Raw genomic sequence first — 19955 nt, forward strand, 5'->3', positions numbered from 1 at the left:
TTGGAGTAGAGAGAGGATAATTTTGGAAAGTTTAGTGCCCTGCTAAAAATATCTAAGCAAACCACTGATAGCACACAGTTCCACACAGAAATATGACTAATGGGCCATACTGGGGTGTTCCCCCAACAGGACCCAAAAAAAAAAGAAGAAAACAGCATGCAACATAAGCAGTGAGTACGTTGAGGTTTTAAGATAAAAAAGCAGCTATTTTTGCACAAACTAACCCTGTCTTACTGGAACTAACACACCCTCATATTAAAGGACAAATAGTGTTTAGTGTGAGTACTGGTCTAAAATTGCAGCACTGGGCAACTTACTTGATTTATTAACAACTTTATTGCTCACAATTGTCTCACTAAATCAAAGAGATCACGTATTTCTGGATGAGAAGATTTTAGACATGAATCGCTTCATCGTATTGCATGTATGACAGTATGTAACTGTGGCAAGCAGCCATTTGTCTTTGCGTCTTTGCCAAGTAACCAGACTGTGGTCCAGAAAGCTCTCTGTTCAATCCCAGAATGAATCGCCCTCTTATCATTGCCAGAGACATTACCCAAACTCACCCCCTGAAGTCCCCTGTTACAGTAATGTGCAACAGACTGTGAAATGTGTGAACCTGGAAAATAATCAGGACCTTTTGTTAGTCTTAGGTGGGAGAGAAAGGCTTTTAGACAGACGGACTGTGGCCACATTCCTCGTAAAGGCTTCCCTGTGTTGTGGTGAGTAACGTGTCTGGCAAGTTTGGGGCAGTTTATGACAGCAGTATTACTGTTTCCCAAAATGTATCAAATTTCAGGGCAGCACTTTGGCAGCTGGGTTAGTGGTTGATGATCTCACAGGAGGAACTGAAAATCATTCTATGAATCCAAGGCAAATTTAATCATTTTGTATACTTACAACTTTGGTGTTCCAGTGTTCCCAGCAACCCAAAGTTCACCAGGGATCTTTTTTTTTTCCAGATTTTCACCACAAAAATTGTTTTTTTTCTTTTTCATTTTGACCAAAAACATCTTACCACAAGATCCAATTACTTTCTGGAGCTCATTCAGAAGCTTTCAGCCATATCCTGTGGTCTTAATAGTTAGATTTAGAGTTTATTTCGAGTAAAATGCTCTCATGGATTTTTTTTTTCAAAAAAACCTAGCAAGTATACCTTGTAATTGTTTAATTTCCCCAGTGTGGAATCAGTAAAGTGTTATCTTATCTTAGGAATTTTGCCTGTCTGCAATTACCAAGATCAAGAATGATTTAACAACCTCGATTTTTGCTTTGACGCATTTTATTACTGTAAGCCTTATTGAATCAGGTAAGCCCACAGAGATCAAGATCTCTTACGCAAGTGGGACCGGAGGGTATCAAGACTCAGCCGTTCTGTAAAGCCATTAGCTCAATATACGTTTCTCCGTGCCGTCTGCGCTTCCCTTTCTGTCCACAGGGGACGCTGTTCCGCGGCGCTCCGTGAACTTTGTTCCAGTAGTAAGTGGGCGTGTTTGCACTCTGTGCTCACTCCTTTGAGTCGCTCGTCAGGAAGAAAGGACATGGACTTCAGTTTGACAGGTAAGATGAGCTCGTGGAGCTTGAAAACAATGATTGTAGAAAGCGGAAATAATGCTGCCTTGTGTGCAGTCTCGGAGTGAAAAGAGTAGAGGAGCCCCGTCATAGTTTGGCTATTCATGGACTTGTTTATGTTGGCAGGAACAGATGAGATACTCCGTCAGTGTCTCTGTGTGCCCTCTCGGTGTGTGTTTCTGGGAAGGGTGCTGTGACCCGCTGAGGCTTTACTCCTGATTAAATTACCTGCACTGTTTATTTTGCTCCTCGTGTCATCATGGTTGTTGTTGACCTTCATGTGCTGACAAGTGATTGTGTCTTACACAGGATTGGTCTGTTTTGTCTGGATGACTTTGGTGACAGTATTGATCACTGACAAAACAAACACTTTTCCCTCACATACAGGACTGCACTGCATCTGAGCCACAGGGCTTCTCGAGCACACCTCAGGGAATAAGGCAGAGATGGAGGATTTCTGGGCAGGGGCCCTCTGGGCGCTGAAGATCTGGCTGTACCTCATTATCAGCTTCATCATGATCCCAGCCATGTTTGGCTTCTCGCTGGGCATCTCTGAGACCTACATGACCATCCTGGTCAAAACCTTAGAGGTACTGTTGTTCTTATTGTCACGTTCCTCACAAATGTGCATGCTTTGAGCTGTTCTCATCTGCTGGTCCACATACGGCATGAATGTCTCCTGTCTGTCCCCCTCTGCAGTGGGCCACTCTGAAGATGCAGAAGGTATGCACAGATGAGCGAACACTCAAAGCCTCTGCATCTAATGGTGAGTAAAAAACTGTATGTCTGAAGGATGTTATGGCTCGATAGATAATCATCAGAAATGCTTGTGGTAACTCTTCTTCACAAAAGTTGTTGTCATATCCTTTATTGTGAAACATGGGGGTTTAGTGACAGATACACTATGATCTGCTGCAATACTGGATTTCATAAGATACTTTATTGCAAGTCTGGGCAAGCCTGTTGCACAGATATTGCCCAGTTTTGAGAGAGTATTTGATTTACTTGTGCAGGTCAGAATACTTTTTGTTTGTTCAAACAGATTTCTAATGGGATGATACGCAGCTGTGTGACCTTTAACGGCAGGTTTTAATGGCTTAATTTTGGACTGCAGGACTCTGTCTGGCTCTGTGACTCTGTTAATATGAGAACTTTTATGACAGGCAACATGGTGAAGTCAACTCAAACTCTGCCTATCTCACAAGATGCAATTACTCAACTCGGTCGGTCATGGAGCAGCACGGGGTGGTGTCTCCTGCTCCAACACATAACGATGTTAACTATGTCAGCAAAGCACGACCTCCTCAAAGCTCAAAGTGTGTCAGTGTTCCATTTCCAGGCAATGAATAAAAGTAGTGGAAGTGCTTTATTAACAGAGATAAAGCAGAGATTGCTCTGAAAGTTTTGACTGTATACCGAATCCAGGGTTTCTTGTTGGACTTTGTCCGCCTATCAGATAATGTGGAGGTCAACTCTTAATTGTTCTGAGACCTGTTGGGTGGATCGTGCTGGAGCAGACACTTTATTGCTTCAGAGTGCTCTCTGAGCAGATCAGATCTGCTGTTATTTATTATGTATTTCAGGTCAAAAGGTGAAAGGCCATGTTTTAGGCGGGTTGTTGACACATTTTGTTGGCTGAGGTGAGTTCCCTTGGTTCCTGCTGCGATGAGCTAGGGGCTTAATGTCTCTTCATTTAATCTGGGTTTTACGATCAGATTTCAGTTCTTCTTACATGATACAGAGTCGCTGTGGATGATTGTATGCTTTGATTCATCGTCAACATTTATTTTATTTTTATAGAATTCCTGCCAAGTGCATAACTTAATTTCCTTCCAAGAAACACATTCCTGAATGAGCTTTGATTTTTTTTTCTTTTTTTTACTTTTGTAGACTCAAACCAGTTCGTTCTCTAACGCTATCAACACAGTCTTAAAAGATAAGGCAAAGCTGTCTTATCTTCCTGATTATTATTGAGATAATGATTCCTATCAGATGATTGAGTTTGACTGTGCGACTGTGTGTGTGTGTACGTGTGTGTGCATGTTTGTGTGTGTGTTAGGTCTCATCCAGAGGGAAGATGGCTCTATGGAGAAAGAGCTGGAGGAACTCAGACGCAGTCGCCCCAAACCACCAGTCGGCGGCGATTTTACACTTAGTGACTGTTTCTATTTCACCCGACGAGGAATTGAGAACATTGTGGAGGATGAGGTACATTTTTATTTGTTAGCAAGAACACAATGTAGCACGGAAATGGTAATAAATCACTTATAATCCCTGGTTTTCCATTTCAGACTTTAAGCTCTGGCCTGACTTTAAACTTCATTCATTTCAAAAATTCAGGTGACGCAGCGATTCAGTTCAGAGGAGCTGGTGTCCTGGAATTTGCTGACCCGCACCAACAATGATTTCCAGTACATCAGTCTGAAGCTGACGCTGGTCTACGGCCTCGGTATCTTTGTGAGATACTGCATCCTTGCCCCTCTCAGGTACAACTTAAAAAGAGGAATAGAAAATTAATGTAAAATAAGATGGAGAATCAAACCCACTTTGGTGATAACAGTAAAATTAAGGCAGAATAAGGATGAAAATGAAGACAATGCATAACATAAGATGGCAGTTAAAACCACTGAATAAAAGTAATAAAATCAAGTGAAAACGATAGTAGAGAGAATGTATGAAATCAAGAAAAATACAATGTTTTGAAAGAGAGGCGGCAGTGTGTGAGTGCAAGACAAAGCACAGAAGTTTTCGTCTGGTATCAGGACAATCAAAGCTTCATCGTCACAGTTTTCACTTAAATTTGGACAGAATTTAAAAACTTCATGAACCTCTGACCATTAATTTTTATCTGACTATTGAGTATTATATAGAGTTATTTTATGCATGAGCTTTTATTTTCTCTGGCTGGAAATTAAGGAGTACATGTGTTCACTTTCTCCAGGATAACACTGGCCTGCATTGGCCTCACCTGGTTGGTCATAGGAACATCTGCAGTTGGATTACTTCCAAACTGGAGGTGACTACAAACTGTAACCACCCTCATCACAGCTAAATGCCATATCTGACTGTTTTTCTCATAGAAATTCTTCACTCCTCATTTTTGCTTGTTTGCGTATGTGTTGTTGTTGTTGTTTTTATAGGATTAAGTTCTGGCTCAGTGAGTGGGTCCATGTGATGTGCTACAGGATCTGTGCTCGAGGGCTCTCCGCCACCATCCGCTATCACAACAGGTAAGTGAGGCTCCTCGCCGTCTGACTTCCTAACAAAGCTCAGGAATACCCTCTGATACTGACCTCATGTCTTCGCCTTCAACAACAGGGAAAATAAACCCAAAAAAGGAGGAATCTGTGTCGCCAATCACACCTCTCCCATCGACATTGTGATTCTCTGCAATGACGGATGTTACGCTATGGTACTGAGGCAACTTCTTTTATTTTAACATTTCCGCACTGATGCTGTGGGTCATTTTTTCGTAATCCAGCCACAATGTGTTCGCCAGGTGGGTCAGGTACATGGAGGTTTGATGGGAGTCCTCCAGAAAGCCATGGTGAGGTCCTGTCCTCATGTCTGGTTTGAGAGAGCAGAGATGAAAGATCGCCACCTAGTGACCAAAAGGTTGGTTTTCCACTCCTCAGCCCCAGCACGTCTTTTCATGCTTGTCTTTGCACGTCCTTCTCACCTCTATTTTCTCTCTGCGGCTGCTCTGGTATTAAGAGATGTTGGCATTTCCCTGGCAGTAAAGTCTTCTAGAGTTTCTGTATCTCCTCTTATCCAAACAAGAACAGATATGTTTTGGAAAGTTGCTACTGAGCAGTGACTCATACAGTTTGGATTCCAGTGTCTCATAATATCACATCTTCACTCCAGACACTCGTTCCAGATGTTTGATGTATTGTCCCAAGTGTGAAAAAACGCTTCAAAGGTGCAATGTGTAGATATTTATGCCGACAGGAAGTGGTTTCCATTACCTCTTTGTGATGCTTCCAGGTTGAAGGATCATGTGAATGACAAGACAAAGCTTCCCATATTGATATTTCCAGAGGGTAAGTGTGACCGTGCAGAGACACAGAGTTACTTCTTTCATGCAGTTTCATGTTTGTCTTTGTATCATCAACATGAGACTGAGTGGGTTGTTGTTTTTAGCTGTGCGCCCAGTGGCAGTCTGACCCCTGAGCTGTGACAAATGAGCAGCTATTTTATGTCTTTGGACGGAGCTCACACAACTCTGTCCCCTTTAATCTCCTGATGTCTGGTTTCCACAGGAACCTGCATCAACAACACATCTGTCATGATGTTTAAGAAGGGAAGTTTTGAAATTGGAGCAACAATATACCCGGTAGCCATGAAGGTACCTCAGTCCTGCCTGCCAGTCGAGCTCCATCTCTCATTCAGTTGTTTTTCTGTCTTACACGTCCTCATTGCACCTCTGTGTATTTTTGAACTTGTCTCAGTACGACCCAAAATTTGGAGACGCTTTCTGGAACAGCTCCAAGTACAGCATGGTCAGCTACCTGCTGAGGATGATGACCAGCTGGGCCCTCGTCTGTAATGTCTGGTACCTGCCAGCCATGCACCAGCGGGTGGGTATGACATGTGTTGAAACACGTGAGCACACACATGCATAAAGCCACGTGTACAGCCCACAGGTGCCCCCCCCCCCACACCCCCACCCCTCCAGCATGTATGTACACACAGACAAGCATCACGGTAGACTGAGTTTGTTTTTTTATTCCAAAATGGCAGGAGGGGGAAGATGCAGTCCAGTTTGCAAACAGAGTGAAGTCGGCCATCGCTCACCAGGGAGGGCTTTTAGATCTACAGTGGTAAGATTCAACCTCTTCGCTTTCTTCACTTTATTTTTATTTAATTGTTCTGGAGTATTTTTCTTCTCTTTTCTTGACTTTTATATGAAAAATCTCCTCTCAAAAGATAGTTTAGTCCAGATCCAAGGTTAATCTGTGACTAAAAAACAACCCATAGCGCAACTTTTATCAACTTAAGTTCTTATGGTCTGTTGTAAAGGTTTCCTAATGAATGATAAGATGTTTTAATCCACAGAGGAACATGCAACCCTTTAACTGAATCTCAAACATGAAAAACACAAAGAAATATTCCCTTTTTAGCTTGACAGTGACAATCATTGATGTGGAACAGATGCGTTTAAATCATTAGCTCCACTCTCAGTTTGTCCCGTCTCCACCTGTCTGTCCCTGCAGGGATGGAGGCCTGAAGAGAGCAAAGGTGAAGGAGTCGTTGAAAGAGCAGCAACAGAAGCAGTACAGCAGCATGGTGGTGGGAGACGACAGCAGCAGCAACAGCGACTGAGGTCCCGGACCGGTGCTTTGTATAAATCTCCGTTTTTGGAGACTTTACACTGGATACAGGCCCCTTTCCTCTACTGTGTCCCCATTAGACGAACCTGACAGGGAGTGCTGCCAAGTGGACTTAAACACACTGAAACCTTAGGTAGAGCTAAAAGGAGGAGAGTCTCAGTGATTAGCAGAACACACAAGTGCAATATTGAACTTAATGAGAAGCTGAGCTCTCTGTTTTTACTGCTGCTGAAGATAACGTAGCTGCTGCTGTGATCGTGAGAAAATGCTCTTAATGAAATGTGATCGCAGACAAGCCACTGGATCCGTGAACGTCTCGACTCTCAGTCACTTGACTCATTCATGTGCCGTTCATTGCATTTTGTTTTTTTAAATAAATGTTGTTTACAACTTCAATACCTATGGTGTGATTATGAAACAGCAAAGAGAACCTAAAGGTCCTTTCGTTGTTTTATAGCATAACAAGACATATTATTGAATACATATGACGGATTTAGAGAGAAAAATTAAATACTGGTTTCATGTATTTGCAGTGATACGCTGCAACATAATTAACACTGATAAGCACTTAGTTAATTACATTTTCAGTTTAAGGACAAGTTTGAACAATCTCCCATCATTGCATTTAACACTGGTGAACATTTAGCTTTAGCTATTCAAAAAGTACATTTCTTGCCCAGTGCTTTTAGTAACCTTTGACCTCTCACCCTATTTTTTTTTTCACAGCAACAGTAAAGCATTGACACAAGAGCCACAAGGGTTTGGCACTTAAATATAACATTGAGTGTGGAAGCGCAGTTCATTTAATGTCCACACGAGATGTAACTGCCTTAAAGGAGAGCACACAACAGAGACTTTTTCAATCTCCCTCCATTGGGTGGTTTTCCTGCAGTGAGATCCTCACTGCTGTCATTTCCCTGTGGGTTCCCCTCTTTGGCCCCTTAAAGCAAATCAAAGGCAGGTTTCTTTTAAGTTCTCTGACTGTAACTGTCTGAATGTTGCTGCAATCCTGATACTTCTTTGGTTTCAAATTGCCATTGTTCCTACCTTCAATCTCCTGATCAGTTGGATCTGTGTTGTCCTGCATGCCCTGTGTAAAAACAAACGTTGCATCAATCGCATCGGCGACAGTCACATGACAACCTCTAAACCAATCAGGTATTGTGACAGCACTTACCTGCAACAGGTTGTTTTTCTTCCTCTGTTCCTGATATCTGCGAAAATCATCAACAGTGAAAAGAAGTTTGTATGCGAGCGCCAACTAGCTCATCTGAGTCTAATATATGTACAGTGATGTGTAGTGGAGAGCAGCCAGCGTGTCACAGCTTTCTTTAGAATGGGACTTCCTGCCTCTTCCTTTTAGTGAGGCGGCCAGGACAGAGTAATGGTATAGTGAAATATTTATGAGCCTGATTAGGGCCTCACATCTGCGTCTCCCCCTGCACAGTTCAAATGACAAACAGGTTGCTGTTGATTCAGTGATTCAGACAGGGAGAGATTAAATTAAAATGCTTTTATCTCTTAGCAATAAAAGCCAATAAAGCTGCTCTGCAGCAGATCTTTTGTTTCTGTTCTGTTCGGTTTCTCCGTTCAGAGCCCTGGCTCCAACAATCCGTTAGCATACTACATATCTCCATATGTATTCTACATAAAACGCAATTTTTTCCATTTGCATGGCAAACTTTTGAAATTACAACCACAAACTACAAATTTAGCAGATTGGGCCTTTAACAACAGCATTTACTATCTAGTAAAAGAAACATCATAAAACCAAATTTCTATTATTTCCTGAAATTATCTTTTTCCTATATTGACATCCCTGTAATTTGCTTTGAATGAAAACAACATGGAAAATTGTCTTTTCTGTGTTACTGAAACATCACAGCAGCAATATTACTTATCCACCCGTCAGTGCAAAACTTTGTGAGGGAAAGATGCGTCTGTTACATTTCAGTACCCGTGCACTAATTGAACCCACCGTTGCAGATAGGAGTCACAGTTCCTGTTGGCAGGTTTGGTCTTCCTCTTCAGTCCATCTGGTGTCCATGTTGTGCTTGTATCTACTCCTACATCCACCCTTCCTGCAGCTCCAGATGCAATAGGCATCTCTGCCAGTAGGACTACAGATTTCAGAAATCAAACACAAACTCAGAGTCATTTGGCTGCAGCGCCGCTGTTGCAAATGTGCTGAAAGTGGAGCTTGCCTTGCAGACTTTCACACGCTCCTCGTCCTCTTGTTGACTGGCTGTTTGCTGTGCGAGCAGGAAAAAGTGGCTGTGCAGTTGATGGAGGTGTTTGTTGTCGTATCCATGGCAACAGTGCCCCAAAAGAGTGGAGCAGCAGTGAGGTCTCTGTGAATGTGAAGCACTCACATCTAAATACTAAAATCACCAGTTAGCTATTGAACCCTGTAATTCTCTCCTGCTTTTATATAATTTTCCTTTACCTTTACTGTAATTTTACATAGTGTAGATATGATTAATATGACTATATCTAATTATCATATTTGTTATTAATATATCATCAGGTTGCATATTTCTTTATGAGCTGAGTCAAACGTCTTTTATATCAGAAATAATCAAGGATGGGACTTTTTCTGTGCATGATGTTCAGACTTTATTTTGGGATCACAGCAATGATCAGGAGTTTGAGTATTATTCCACATACAGTGATGCTTAACAAAAAGCATTTGTAATCAACTAAAAAGTTTTTAAGGAGCAATACACTTTATTCTCGATAGCATACAAACACATGAGCCACTTTTTAATAACAACAGAAATTTATAAGGGTTTCTAACTGGTGAATCAGATATTCCAACATTATTCCATCAATCATTCATGCTTTTGAATGATAACCAGCCAGTGTGAAAACAGTTCTCAACATGTTTAGATGACCTGACGACACAGCCCTCGTTAGGATTCCTCCTTCTCGTCTCCATGCGTGATGATGTAGCAGAGTGACTTGTAGTCGATGTTGCCGGTCGGGTCAATGGGAGCGAGAGCGAAGGCCTGGTCCACCTAGAAGTTTATGAAGTGACCATTAAAAATCATGATTTTAGAGAATAATCTGAGAGTCGGTCACCGTAAGAAAAGAAAAAACGAACCTCCTCTGCTGTGAATTTATCAGCCTGGTTCATCAGTAATCGTCTGAATCTGGATGAATAAGACAAAAAGAAGTGTTAAGGGAGAGAGCACGGAAGATGCTGTAATGTTATGGCCAGTAACATGAAAGCTTATTAATAAAATGTGTCTTACTCCTCCTTATTAACAAAGCCCGTCCCATTGGGGTCAAACAGTTTGAAGGCAGCGAGTATGGTGTCTTCAGGATCGGTACCTGGGGGAGAACAAGGATCATCCAGTGTTTTCTAAAAGTTCATCAAAGATGATTCAAACATGTGCTTGAACATCTGAGAAAGACTCTCACCGTTGAGCTTCTCCCCAAAAAGAGTCAGGAACACGGTGAAGTTGATGGGACCCTTCCCCTCATTCAGCATCTCGTCCAGCTCCTCATCTTTGACGTTGAGCTTCCCTGGTGCACAAACAAAATACAAAATACAGCCTAAGCTTTTTTCTTTTTATTTTTAGGTACAAGTTAATTGATTAAAAATATACAGAGTTAAAGGTAAAGAAAATACCCAGCTGCCCATAGGTCTCCTTCAGGTCCTGTTTTTTGATAACACCATCTCTGTCTTGGTCAATGCAGCCAAAAGCCTGCAGCATAAAGCACAAGGAATAATAAGGAAGAATTCAAATGAAATAGACACATTTTTCAATCTTTTAAAACTTTTTTCTTTTGAAGTTTTCACAAGCACGGGCAGGCTGATTATCTGAGACATTTCATGCTCACGGTTAAATTAAATTAACTCAAAACTCTTCGACATTTTGAATCTTTCTTGCATGGAATCAAATGGTTTGCAAAGGGGATGTACTTCTCATCCATGCAGTTTGTCACTCCAATCATTCCAATACTATTAAGTCAACTAAAGATGGTAAATTGCTAGAATATTTTCCTTCCTTTGCATGCATTTCAAAATAAAAAATCACAGGTTCCTATGCAAATTTCCTCCAAGAGAATTTTTAAAGGGAGCTGTGTCCCGGCAGGAGAAGGCGCGTTGTGCTGTACCTCCTTGAACTCCTGTATCTGGGACTGCTCGAACATGGAGAAGACATTGGAGCAAGACTTCTGTCCTCCCCTCTGTCTCTTATTAGAGGCCTTCTTACTCGCCTGAGAAGACGAACACAAACTCATTCAGTTTCCACCCTGATGTTCTCGATTAGATCACAAATCACAGATCAGAAGTATACACAACATAAAAGAATACACATTAACCCAAATGCAATACAGTGATAGGATCCCAAAAGCATCTGTGTTCTTTTTTAATGATCACTGTCTGAAAGCACCAAAAGACTAAAAACCATGTCTTACCATGTCTGAGTGGTTGTACGTGGACTCCCAGCCGAGGTGTGATGCTGGGGTGGGTTTTATGTGCGGCCCATCTTATCTGCTACCCTCCTATAATAGCCTGCTGTGGGCAGCACAGTCCCTTACATGGCCATGGCTGCTCTCTGTGTGTCACTGAAGGGACCTGATAAGAGGTGAAGCAGTCAGGATTCCTCTGGGCTGGAAAACAGAGATATGAAGAGCAGAGAGGGAGAGAGGAGACAGGGGAAAGCGGCCTCTGACATTTGACAGTCATTCAACCAAATAAAATTACTCTTCAGAGGTCAAATCGAGCTCCGAAGGTAATGTTAATGTGTTTCATGTGTGTTTTTGTAAAGATTTTAGTAAAAACACACCTTACTTGTTCCTACAATAATTTCTTGTCATTCCATCAACTGATTTATGTGTAGGAATAACATTTCTCTCAAAACTTGATTTATTTTGGACAGCTTAAATCCTTCCTGCTCAAACTAAATCAAAACTCCCCACTCTCTGTGAATTACTGGTGAGAATAGGATGATAATTTCAGTTAAATGAGTTTGATAATATATAACCAAGTCAATGTTGGTTATATCATGGTTATAGATCAACAGACGTGCATGTTCTTTTTTAATTGACTAAAAGATCGTGCCATGAACCAAAATCATCCACACTTAGCGTAGCACCTCATTTTATTTTCAGGTAATTTATACCAGCATGCATAAGGATTATATTTTCTATGAACGGACAAAAATAAATAATTGTTCTTGATCCATTTTATGGTGTTACTGTAATGAAAGCCCAAAATCTAGTGAAATAATCATTGCATTTACAGGAAAGAACATATTATATTCATGTTTGGTAGCTTTTACTTCATTAAGTTAACATTAATAGGACTGTTACACCGATAGTTTCAAGTCTGTCATTGTGTTAAAAGTGTATCGCATTACTTGAAAGTCATTACATTCTTTTGGTGTGTTTTGATGCCACTTCTCTTAAGAAATGTCCCATTTGTTGACATAGAAGTTACAGTAAGTCAAAACTTCAAATTTTCTTTACAAGTGATACTGACGTATTGACAATGTGCAATTAAAAAAAGAGTTTAAAGTACAATAGATTAGTTTATTAAAGCAGTTTTATTTACAGTTAAGCTTATTCTCATCCAGCATTCATCATGTGCATATGAAAAACAACAGTCTACTGGCTAACATACATACGATTGTAAACATGAAATTTAAATATACAGTACCAAAGAAATATTTCATTGCTCACAAACAGGAATTACTACACAGCAAAGCAATGCATTTGATTTAGTCAGAGTGTACAGCAGCATTTACAAAAAGAATCCTTGTGTTGTACATCAACCAGTTTGTACTGGTATTATAATGCACTACCATCAATAACGTATCAGCCATTTTTGAAATAGGCCAGTCCATCACAGTAAACCAATTCTTACTTTGCAATTGCTAAAAGTTGGTCTAATACTAGTGAATACAGTCTATAATACAAGTTGTTTGCTGCTTTCTTTTCTGTACATCTTCCAGCTGTGAGTATCCGTTCTGCCAAGTCACATCCCTCTGAGCCTGAAAAAAGGCCAGAGCTGCCGACTGTGGATGACGTGTCATCTGTGTTCTCAGATTCAGAGTTCAGGCTTCCTTCAGCACTGTCCTGCAGGAAGAAAGTTAGTGCACGACTCCCTTTACTGTGTCAGCATGCACGCGGCCATCTTACAGGCCACGGCTGAGATAAGAGCAGCTCCACGACCGCTGCCCTCCTCCGACTGGATGAAGGTGATCTCGCAGTGAGGCGTTAGGTCCCTGACGATCTTGTGGAACCTCTCGCGGAAACTGAGATGGAGAGAGAACACGTTTAGAGTGCAGAATTAGTCAGATCCTCATATGATTGTTAAATATTGGTGCAGTGCTACTTGATTCTTATTTGATTCATTTACTGTCAATGATAGTTCAGTTAGCAATGGGGGGAAAAAACATTGTGTATTAGGGTGGGCTTTGCTAATCTAAATCTAATCACATGATCCTCATATTTCCTATTTAAAAGATATTCAAAGGTTGACAACAGCGGCCGTTCCTCACCATGGGTGCAGCTTGTAGACAGATCCATCAACCCCCACTGTGATCTCCAGGGCTTCCTGGCTGCGTCGCTCCCTCATCCGGTTGATCACACCAGCAAGGCCTGCGCCGCACATATGAGCAGAGCGAGTGGAAACACTCTCACAGACCAGACGCACGATGTCACAGTCCAGCTCTGACGGCAGAACACCCAGTGACGACAGGATGTTGTAGATTTGTTTCCTGTCCCCGGTGTCACTGAAAAGAAAATGGCAACAGGCAAAATGAAACAGTTTTCAAAACGGTTCCACTACATTCATGATATATAAAAAGTGCCACCTATTAAATCAAACTTCTACAAATACTGCAGAAGGTAACAGCTACAAGTCAAGCAAACCAAATTGCTTCTGCGCAATCCCCATCAGCACTGTTATATAAGCTTATGTCATCAGCATATGGTTACGCAACACAACAGGCTTTACATTACCACTTGTTTTTGCCATATGGGCATTTTTCACTGTGCTGAAACAAATGCAATGGTTGTCTACGTGCACAAATCATGTCTTTTTTATCTCTTTTGTCTGTTTTTATTTTGTAAAAAACATGTATTTTTTTAAATGTAATTGTCTTAAACTGGTGGATGACTGTGGCCCAGTTAGGATTCTTTGATGCTCACCTCTCCACCTGTGAGACATAGCGCGTCTCAAAGCTGCCACGTGTCTTCAGCAGCTCTGAGGCTTCGCCGTTAAACAGCAGGTCTTCATTCACCAGCTTCATCAGAACAAGCCTCACCAGCTCACCCATGTACTTCCCGCTGATCAGCTTCTCAAAACTGCAAGAGGCAAGAATAAGAGAGGAGACAGGTAACGTTAAAACCAGACAGGAACTCCGGGTACGATGTTGAAATAGTGAGCAAACAACTCTTCTCAGCACAGGCTGGGAAAGGAGAGGAGAGCGGATGAGGATGCCAACGTCAGTGCTAAAGAGGCAGAATGAGGCTGGCCTAAGCAGTTGTCTGTGTGGAGGGGCTGCCAGTGCAAAAGGTAAACAGCCATTAGGCCAGTAGGCACTATGGCAAGCAGCAGAGAGGGATCATTAATCTGACACCTCCGTCCACTGACTGACCACTGACGTATGAGGGCTCACGCCATTTACAAACATCCTCAGGAAAAACACTGGGTAGCTTAGCAACTACACAGACAGCTCAGGTGAGAGTCAGGTGAGTACTGCCACAGAAGCTTGATTAATTCAGAAAAACAATAAGAGAATGAAGAAAGGGGTGTGTGGCACGTTTTAGATTGCGAATATCTCACTCCCATCACCTTTAATGATCTATTTCTCTGAGCTCGAACATACACTTGAGTGCTCGTGCGCACAGTAGATGAAGTTGGAGGACATATGGAGCGACCAAACAAGTGGCCAGCTTTAGTTTGTGTGACTTTGGCTGCATGTTTGACTCACAGCTGATGTCCAGGGTTAATCGAGGTCTCGTCTACCACTCTGTCGTACTCCAGCCTGAACTCCTCCAGCTCCCCGTTGTCTCCAAACGCCCCCCACTCTGTGTTCACACACATCCGGCCCTCCTCCCCTTCTACCAGCTCCACAGTCCTCATCTCCTCCATGTAACACGCATTGCAACCAGTGCCTGGTTGAAAAAAAGGCAAAAACACAAACTTTAGATGTGTCTGAGTCTGCATGTCTCAGCATGTCAGTGTGTTCATATTAGCTGCGCAATCACGCTTGTGTGCGTTTGGAGCTACTTACCAACAATCATCCCGACTTCACAGCTGCGATCCTCATAATAGCAGGAAATCATGGTGGCTACTGTGTCATTCACCATGGCAACCACATCCATCTCAAAGTCCTAAGTAATAACAATCATGATGCGTTTAGAGTCAGTCATGTTAAAAATCATCTTGTTTGTTTATGAAGAAAGAAACTAATTCTAATTTACAGCAACTTACCCCTCGTCTCTTGATAGCATCTCTGAGTAAACCCACAACATTGTTCCCTTCTGCCCCAGATGCCTTGAAGCCTTTGGTCCAGTTAAGCAGGATACCCTGTGGAAAAAAAGACTTTGAATATCTAAACTGCATAAATGATGGGTACAGAAGACAAGGAGTCAAAGAGACTCTTTTTCTTGGTGGGAAATGTGATGGAAGTTACTGCATAACTTGAAGCATAACACCCTACCTTGTCAATGTCCTCATGTCGTACAGGAAAGGAGAAGGTGAAACCCAGAGGAAGCTTTTTGTGCTTGATATGATGTTTGTCCAAAAAGTCTGACATACACTCTGCTATGTAGTCAAACAGCTGCAGAGAGAGAGAAACAGAGGGTGTGAGATGTGGACAAACGTAGTGCTAATTTTATTCTGAGAAATTTGAAGTCAACGCTGTTGTTGTTGTGCTTACAAAAGCTTCAGAAAACTCCTTGCCACTCTTTTAGTTTTGAGCTGTCACCATCACTTCCTATTCCTCATAATGAAACTGATAAGAAATTTCTATTTTAACACAGAAGTCACAAACCATTTCAGCAGTGCCTGTCATGGCATCTTCAGGAATGGAGTACATCTGGTTCTTGGTCTCCACCTTCCAGCTCCTCTCCTCATCTTCACCCACCTTCACCAGCATCACACGGAAGTTCGTCCCCCCCAGGTCCAGAGCCAGGAAGTCGCCCACCTCTGTCAAAACACACACTACATCTGAGTGCACATCCTGGCTTTATCTCCTTGGTGACGTCTGTGTGATCTTTACTGAAACAAAAGAAAAAAGCGATGGTGTGATTGAAGGCTCTACCTGATCCCTCAGGGGTGGAGCAGACATACGTTGGAAGCATTTTGACACTGGCTTCTTCATGCGTCTCTAAACGCAGTCCTCTCTCCATCTCACGCTGCATCCTCTTCATGACTTCTTTGAGCTCTTCCTTATTCAGCGTGAACTCTGACAGGATCTGCTCTACCTGCAATGAGGGGAGAGACGAGCAGGTCAGGTGACGGAACAATGGAATAAAGTGTAGAGGACTCTATGTTCTGCTAAAATACAGGACAAAGTAGCACTAAACATCTTAAACGAGCTCCTCATCCAGAGTTTCCTCTGAAGCAGCATGGAGCAGTCTGCGTGTAAAGGCTGTGGTTAACGCTGAGAACAGTTGCATGAGATAAAAACACAAATCCAAAGCAATACTAAAGGTGCAAATGTCTCTACAAACACACACCAGACAGAGAAGCGAATCTTACCATGAGGATTTCATCAACCACAGAGCTGTAGCTACAAGGCATCTTCACCATCTGGTCGAGATGAGAGCTGACACACGGCATCTTCGCAGGTTTAACTAAATGAGCCTCTGTGTGTGTTTCTAGGTGTGTGGTGAGTGTGTGCTCAGCCTGTGTGTGTGCAGAGTCACTGAACTGTGAGTACCACTGAATGAGAGCCTCAGCTGTTTTTATGCTCAGGTGAAGTGGGCAGAGCCACACCGGACGCGAAAGCCCACCCCCTTCCCGAATGTCACCCCATCTGGTGATCGGGGCTTCAAACACACACACACACACACACACACACACACACACACACACACACACACACACACACAAACACACACACATACACACACGCACACAGAAGTAGAGCCTCTGTACAAAAAAATGAAAAAACTCTACTTGACCTAATTTCTACAAAGTAAGAACTGAGCTTAAAGGACAGTTCAGCTTTAATGCAGGGGGGAAGTTAAAATATATCATCCATCATTGATGGATTATTAGAATATTCAAATATTTAATTTATGAATTCTTTCTGCATCTGTCCTGATCGAATACACATTATCATTTTATTCCTTGTTGAAAAAATTATTTTTTAAATGAACACCAGAAACATTAATAACTAAGAGAGATGCTGACTTGATAATCAAACCTACCACAAAATATTATACCATCTCATTTTGATCTTGTGCTATATGTTTGCTTGTAATTCAGTTTATTTGCTGCTATCTTTACCAGGGCAAAACTTGAAAAACAGACTTTTCGGCCCAGTGAGATTTTCCTTGTTTAGGGTAATATGAACAAAAGAAATATATGAGGATTTGTCAGTTACTGTAAAGGTAAACTGTCTCAGAAGGCCTGTTACCATAGTAAAAAGAGTTAAGATAAATTTGGTAAATTATTCTTTGCTTTCTTTCTTTGCATGGGGCAAGGTGTTACCTGTGACCTAGAGTTCATCCAAACGACTGAGATTTTACAGCCCCCCAACACAAATCAAACAAATCTGAACATGAACCTTGGCATTTGAACTTTTTTTTAGTTTACAAGTGCAACCTGCAGGGCCTCACTGTTGCTCAATGAGAGAACTTTAGAGGCCTGACAGAGTTACGCATATATTTGTAAAATTAGAAACATGTCTAAAATTAGCAACAGTGAGGGATGAATGACCTCTAAAACTAACAACAGTATGCTTCAGGTGAAGGCCTCCTGTGCTTATCTGCAGCTCTGCAGCTTTTCTTAGCTCTGACCTCTGGCTGTGAGGTAACTGTGACCCTCTCCCCCAGTGCCCTTGCTTCTAAATGCTACAGTCACACTGACCTAAAGACACAAACATTCATGCAAAAAAAAAAAAAAAAAAAAAGTAATATACCTCTTAAAATTTTTCTCCATAAATGTCCCCTTTAGTAGCTTTAGGTTTGAAAATTCCTCCATAATTTTTGACATCAAGCATCTTATTTCATTGAAGCTGCACAACACTTTATACTGAGTTAAACACTGAAACAGAAAATACATGTTTTGTTCTGATGCAACATTACAACACCTGTCCTGTCCATCATTTTATACTATGACTTTAGATCCATACTGCAGCCATGGGCCCATTCTACTGACTTACTGTACTGAGAATAACATGTATGCTTGTACCTGTTTCCCACTTATTTAATGGGTACATATTAACTTGGTCACTATTTATCTCGAGCTGAATCAGTTATTTAATTACCTGCTTATGAATAGACAGACATGCATATAGATAGATAGATAGATAGATAGATAGATAGATAGATAGATGCAACATTTTCAAAAACATTCTTGATGAGAAAGATAAATGTAAGAGAGGCAGGAGTGAGGCAGAAGGTCTATCATACTCAGCATAAGACATACAGTATGTAATTCAGTAAATTACAACCTTGACTTTCATATCCTTAAATCTAAGCCTTTTTCTCCTTTACCTTATCCATCGTATGACAACGAGGATTAAATCCCAAGTGTCCTGCCGACCATCAGTGCTCTGCAGTGGAAGTTCACTCACTCTTCCCAGGAGGTTTGGAGATTCCTAAGTGTCTGCTGTTAAGGTGTTTTCAATTGGCGTCCGTGCATGAGGTGTAAAGAAACTGTTATCCTTTTACGAGAATCTGCCCAACCACTATTATATTCCCAACAAGTTTGATCTACATAATGTTCTGCACCAAGTCTCAGCCACATTTACATATCTGCAGTATTTTCAAGGCCTCACTGATAAGCAGTGAAATTAAATCTTTTGGAAAGCAGGCAGAAGTGTCACAAAAAGCCTATGGATTCTTCTTCATTCTTGCTGCTATTTTAAGGGGTGAAAACTAAGGATTCATCTTCGTTCCTGCAGATATATTATGTCAAAACCTATGGATTTGTCATCATTCTTGCAGTTAACAGGTACAGTTAATATCCACATCAGGGCACTGGATGTGTCATCAGCTCCAATAGTCAGTTAAAGGCAAAACAGATTAAGAGAATTTTCCATCCAAACCTTCATTCGAACGATGAATCATTCAATTTAACAACAAAAAAGAAAGAAAAGAAAAAGGAAAAAAAGAGAGAAAAAATATTAAGCAAACCTCCAGTTTGTAGCTGACCTTCTTACTGACTGTGTTACTTCAATATCTTAACGCAACCAAAACTAGTTCCAGGAAAGAAAAATCATTTCCTCCCCCGGCGCAGCTGAGCAGTCAACAGATGCACCTAAGGCTCAGTGGTTTCCATGCCAAAACGATTTCAATGTGTTGCCTTGGAAATGAATTACGGGCACACTTCTGGCATGGAAAACACTTACCACTGAGTTAAGTGGCCAGGGTGAAATTGTTAAATGGAGCAAAATTACCAGAGAAAACATCAATTGAAGGTCCCATGTTTTTGGCCAACAATCACAAGGCCACCAAGCTGTTGAAAACTTTTAGAACTATTATTCTTATTCTTATTCTTATTACAAAAGGATTTCATATGTCATACCCAGTCTTGTTTTTCCAAAATAATTTATATAAAAAAGACTGACTCCCACGCAGTGGATGAAGCAGCCCAAAAGGAGTGAATAATGAGTGATCAATATAGACTGTACAGCTTATACGTATTTACAGTCCATGATCATCAATATAGGAAGGCAAATAGAGAATAAAGTCTGCTTTTGCAGAGAAAGCCTCACGTTCATGACGAGGTCTCACTTCACCAACAGTTAAAACATTCGTTTTTTTTCTATTTTTTGCACAATTGAAGAAAAGCTGACATTATCCGTCTCAAGTTGAATGTGATTTGGAGATACAAGATCCCCTACTGACTGGATT

General features: G+C 41.4%; 3 protein-coding genes across 5 annotated transcripts; 1 reads left to right on the top strand and 2 right to left on the bottom strand.

The window, feature by feature from the left end:
* Nucleotides 1-1483: 1483 nt before the first annotated feature.
* agpat9l (1-acylglycerol-3-phosphate O-acyltransferase 9, like) lies at nt 1484-7295 on the top strand. 2 transcript variants are annotated; one of them, XM_041936900.1, is made up of 14 exons: nt 1484-1560; nt 1960-2162; nt 2272-2338; nt 3632-3780; nt 3913-4058; nt 4514-4588; nt 4713-4802; nt 4891-4984; nt 5072-5187; nt 5560-5615; nt 5835-5920; nt 6024-6152; nt 6316-6395; nt 6789-7295. In XM_041936900.1, the coding sequence occupies exons 2-14, from the start codon at nt 2019-2021 to the stop codon at nt 6895-6897; spliced, it is 1341 nt and encodes a 446-aa protein (XP_041792834.1). In that variant the 5' UTR covers nt 1484-1560; nt 1960-2018; the 3' UTR covers nt 6898-7295. The 2 variants fall into 2 exon arrangements, with proteins under 2 accessions (XP_041792834.1, XP_041792836.1); XM_041936902.1 differs by lacking the exon at nt 1484-1560 and adding an exon at nt 1628-1741.
* Nucleotides 7296-9817: 2522 nt separating this feature from the next.
* On the bottom strand, nt 9818-11153 carry myl7 (myosin, light chain 7, regulatory). The gene is made up of 6 exons (XM_041936606.1): nt 11028-11153; nt 10540-10615; nt 10329-10433; nt 10160-10238; nt 10009-10057; nt 9818-9922 (listed from the first exon to the last, which is right to left on the bottom strand). The coding sequence occupies exons 1-6, from the start codon at nt 11151-11153 to the stop codon at nt 9818-9820; spliced, it is 540 nt and encodes a 179-aa protein (XP_041792540.1).
* Nucleotides 11154-13023: 1870 nt separating this feature from the next.
* On the bottom strand, nt 13024-19510 carry gck (glucokinase (hexokinase 4)). Of its 2 annotated transcripts, none has more exons than XM_041936297.1 (10): nt 19451-19510; nt 16190-16352; nt 15920-16089; nt 15587-15706; nt 15358-15453; nt 15158-15257; nt 14855-15038; nt 14070-14225; nt 13418-13651; nt 13024-13171 (listed from the first exon to the last, which is right to left on the bottom strand). In XM_041936297.1, exons 1-10 carry the CDS (start codon nt 19508-19510, stop codon nt 13024-13026), a joined length of 1431 nt encoding a protein of 476 aa, XP_041792231.1. The 2 variants fall into 2 exon arrangements, with proteins under 2 accessions (XP_041792231.1, XP_041792232.1); XM_041936298.1 differs by lacking the exon at nt 19451-19510 and adding an exon at nt 16630-16725 and having other exon boundaries at nt 15920-16074.
* Nucleotides 19511-19955: the final 445 nt, after the last annotated feature.

The sequence above is a fragment of the Chelmon rostratus genome, chromosome 5 (genome assembly GCF_017976325.1).
Source record: "Chelmon rostratus isolate fCheRos1 chromosome 5, fCheRos1.pri, whole genome shotgun sequence".
Lineage (NCBI taxonomy): Eukaryota > Metazoa > Chordata > Actinopteri > Chaetodontiformes > Chaetodontidae > Chelmon > Chelmon rostratus.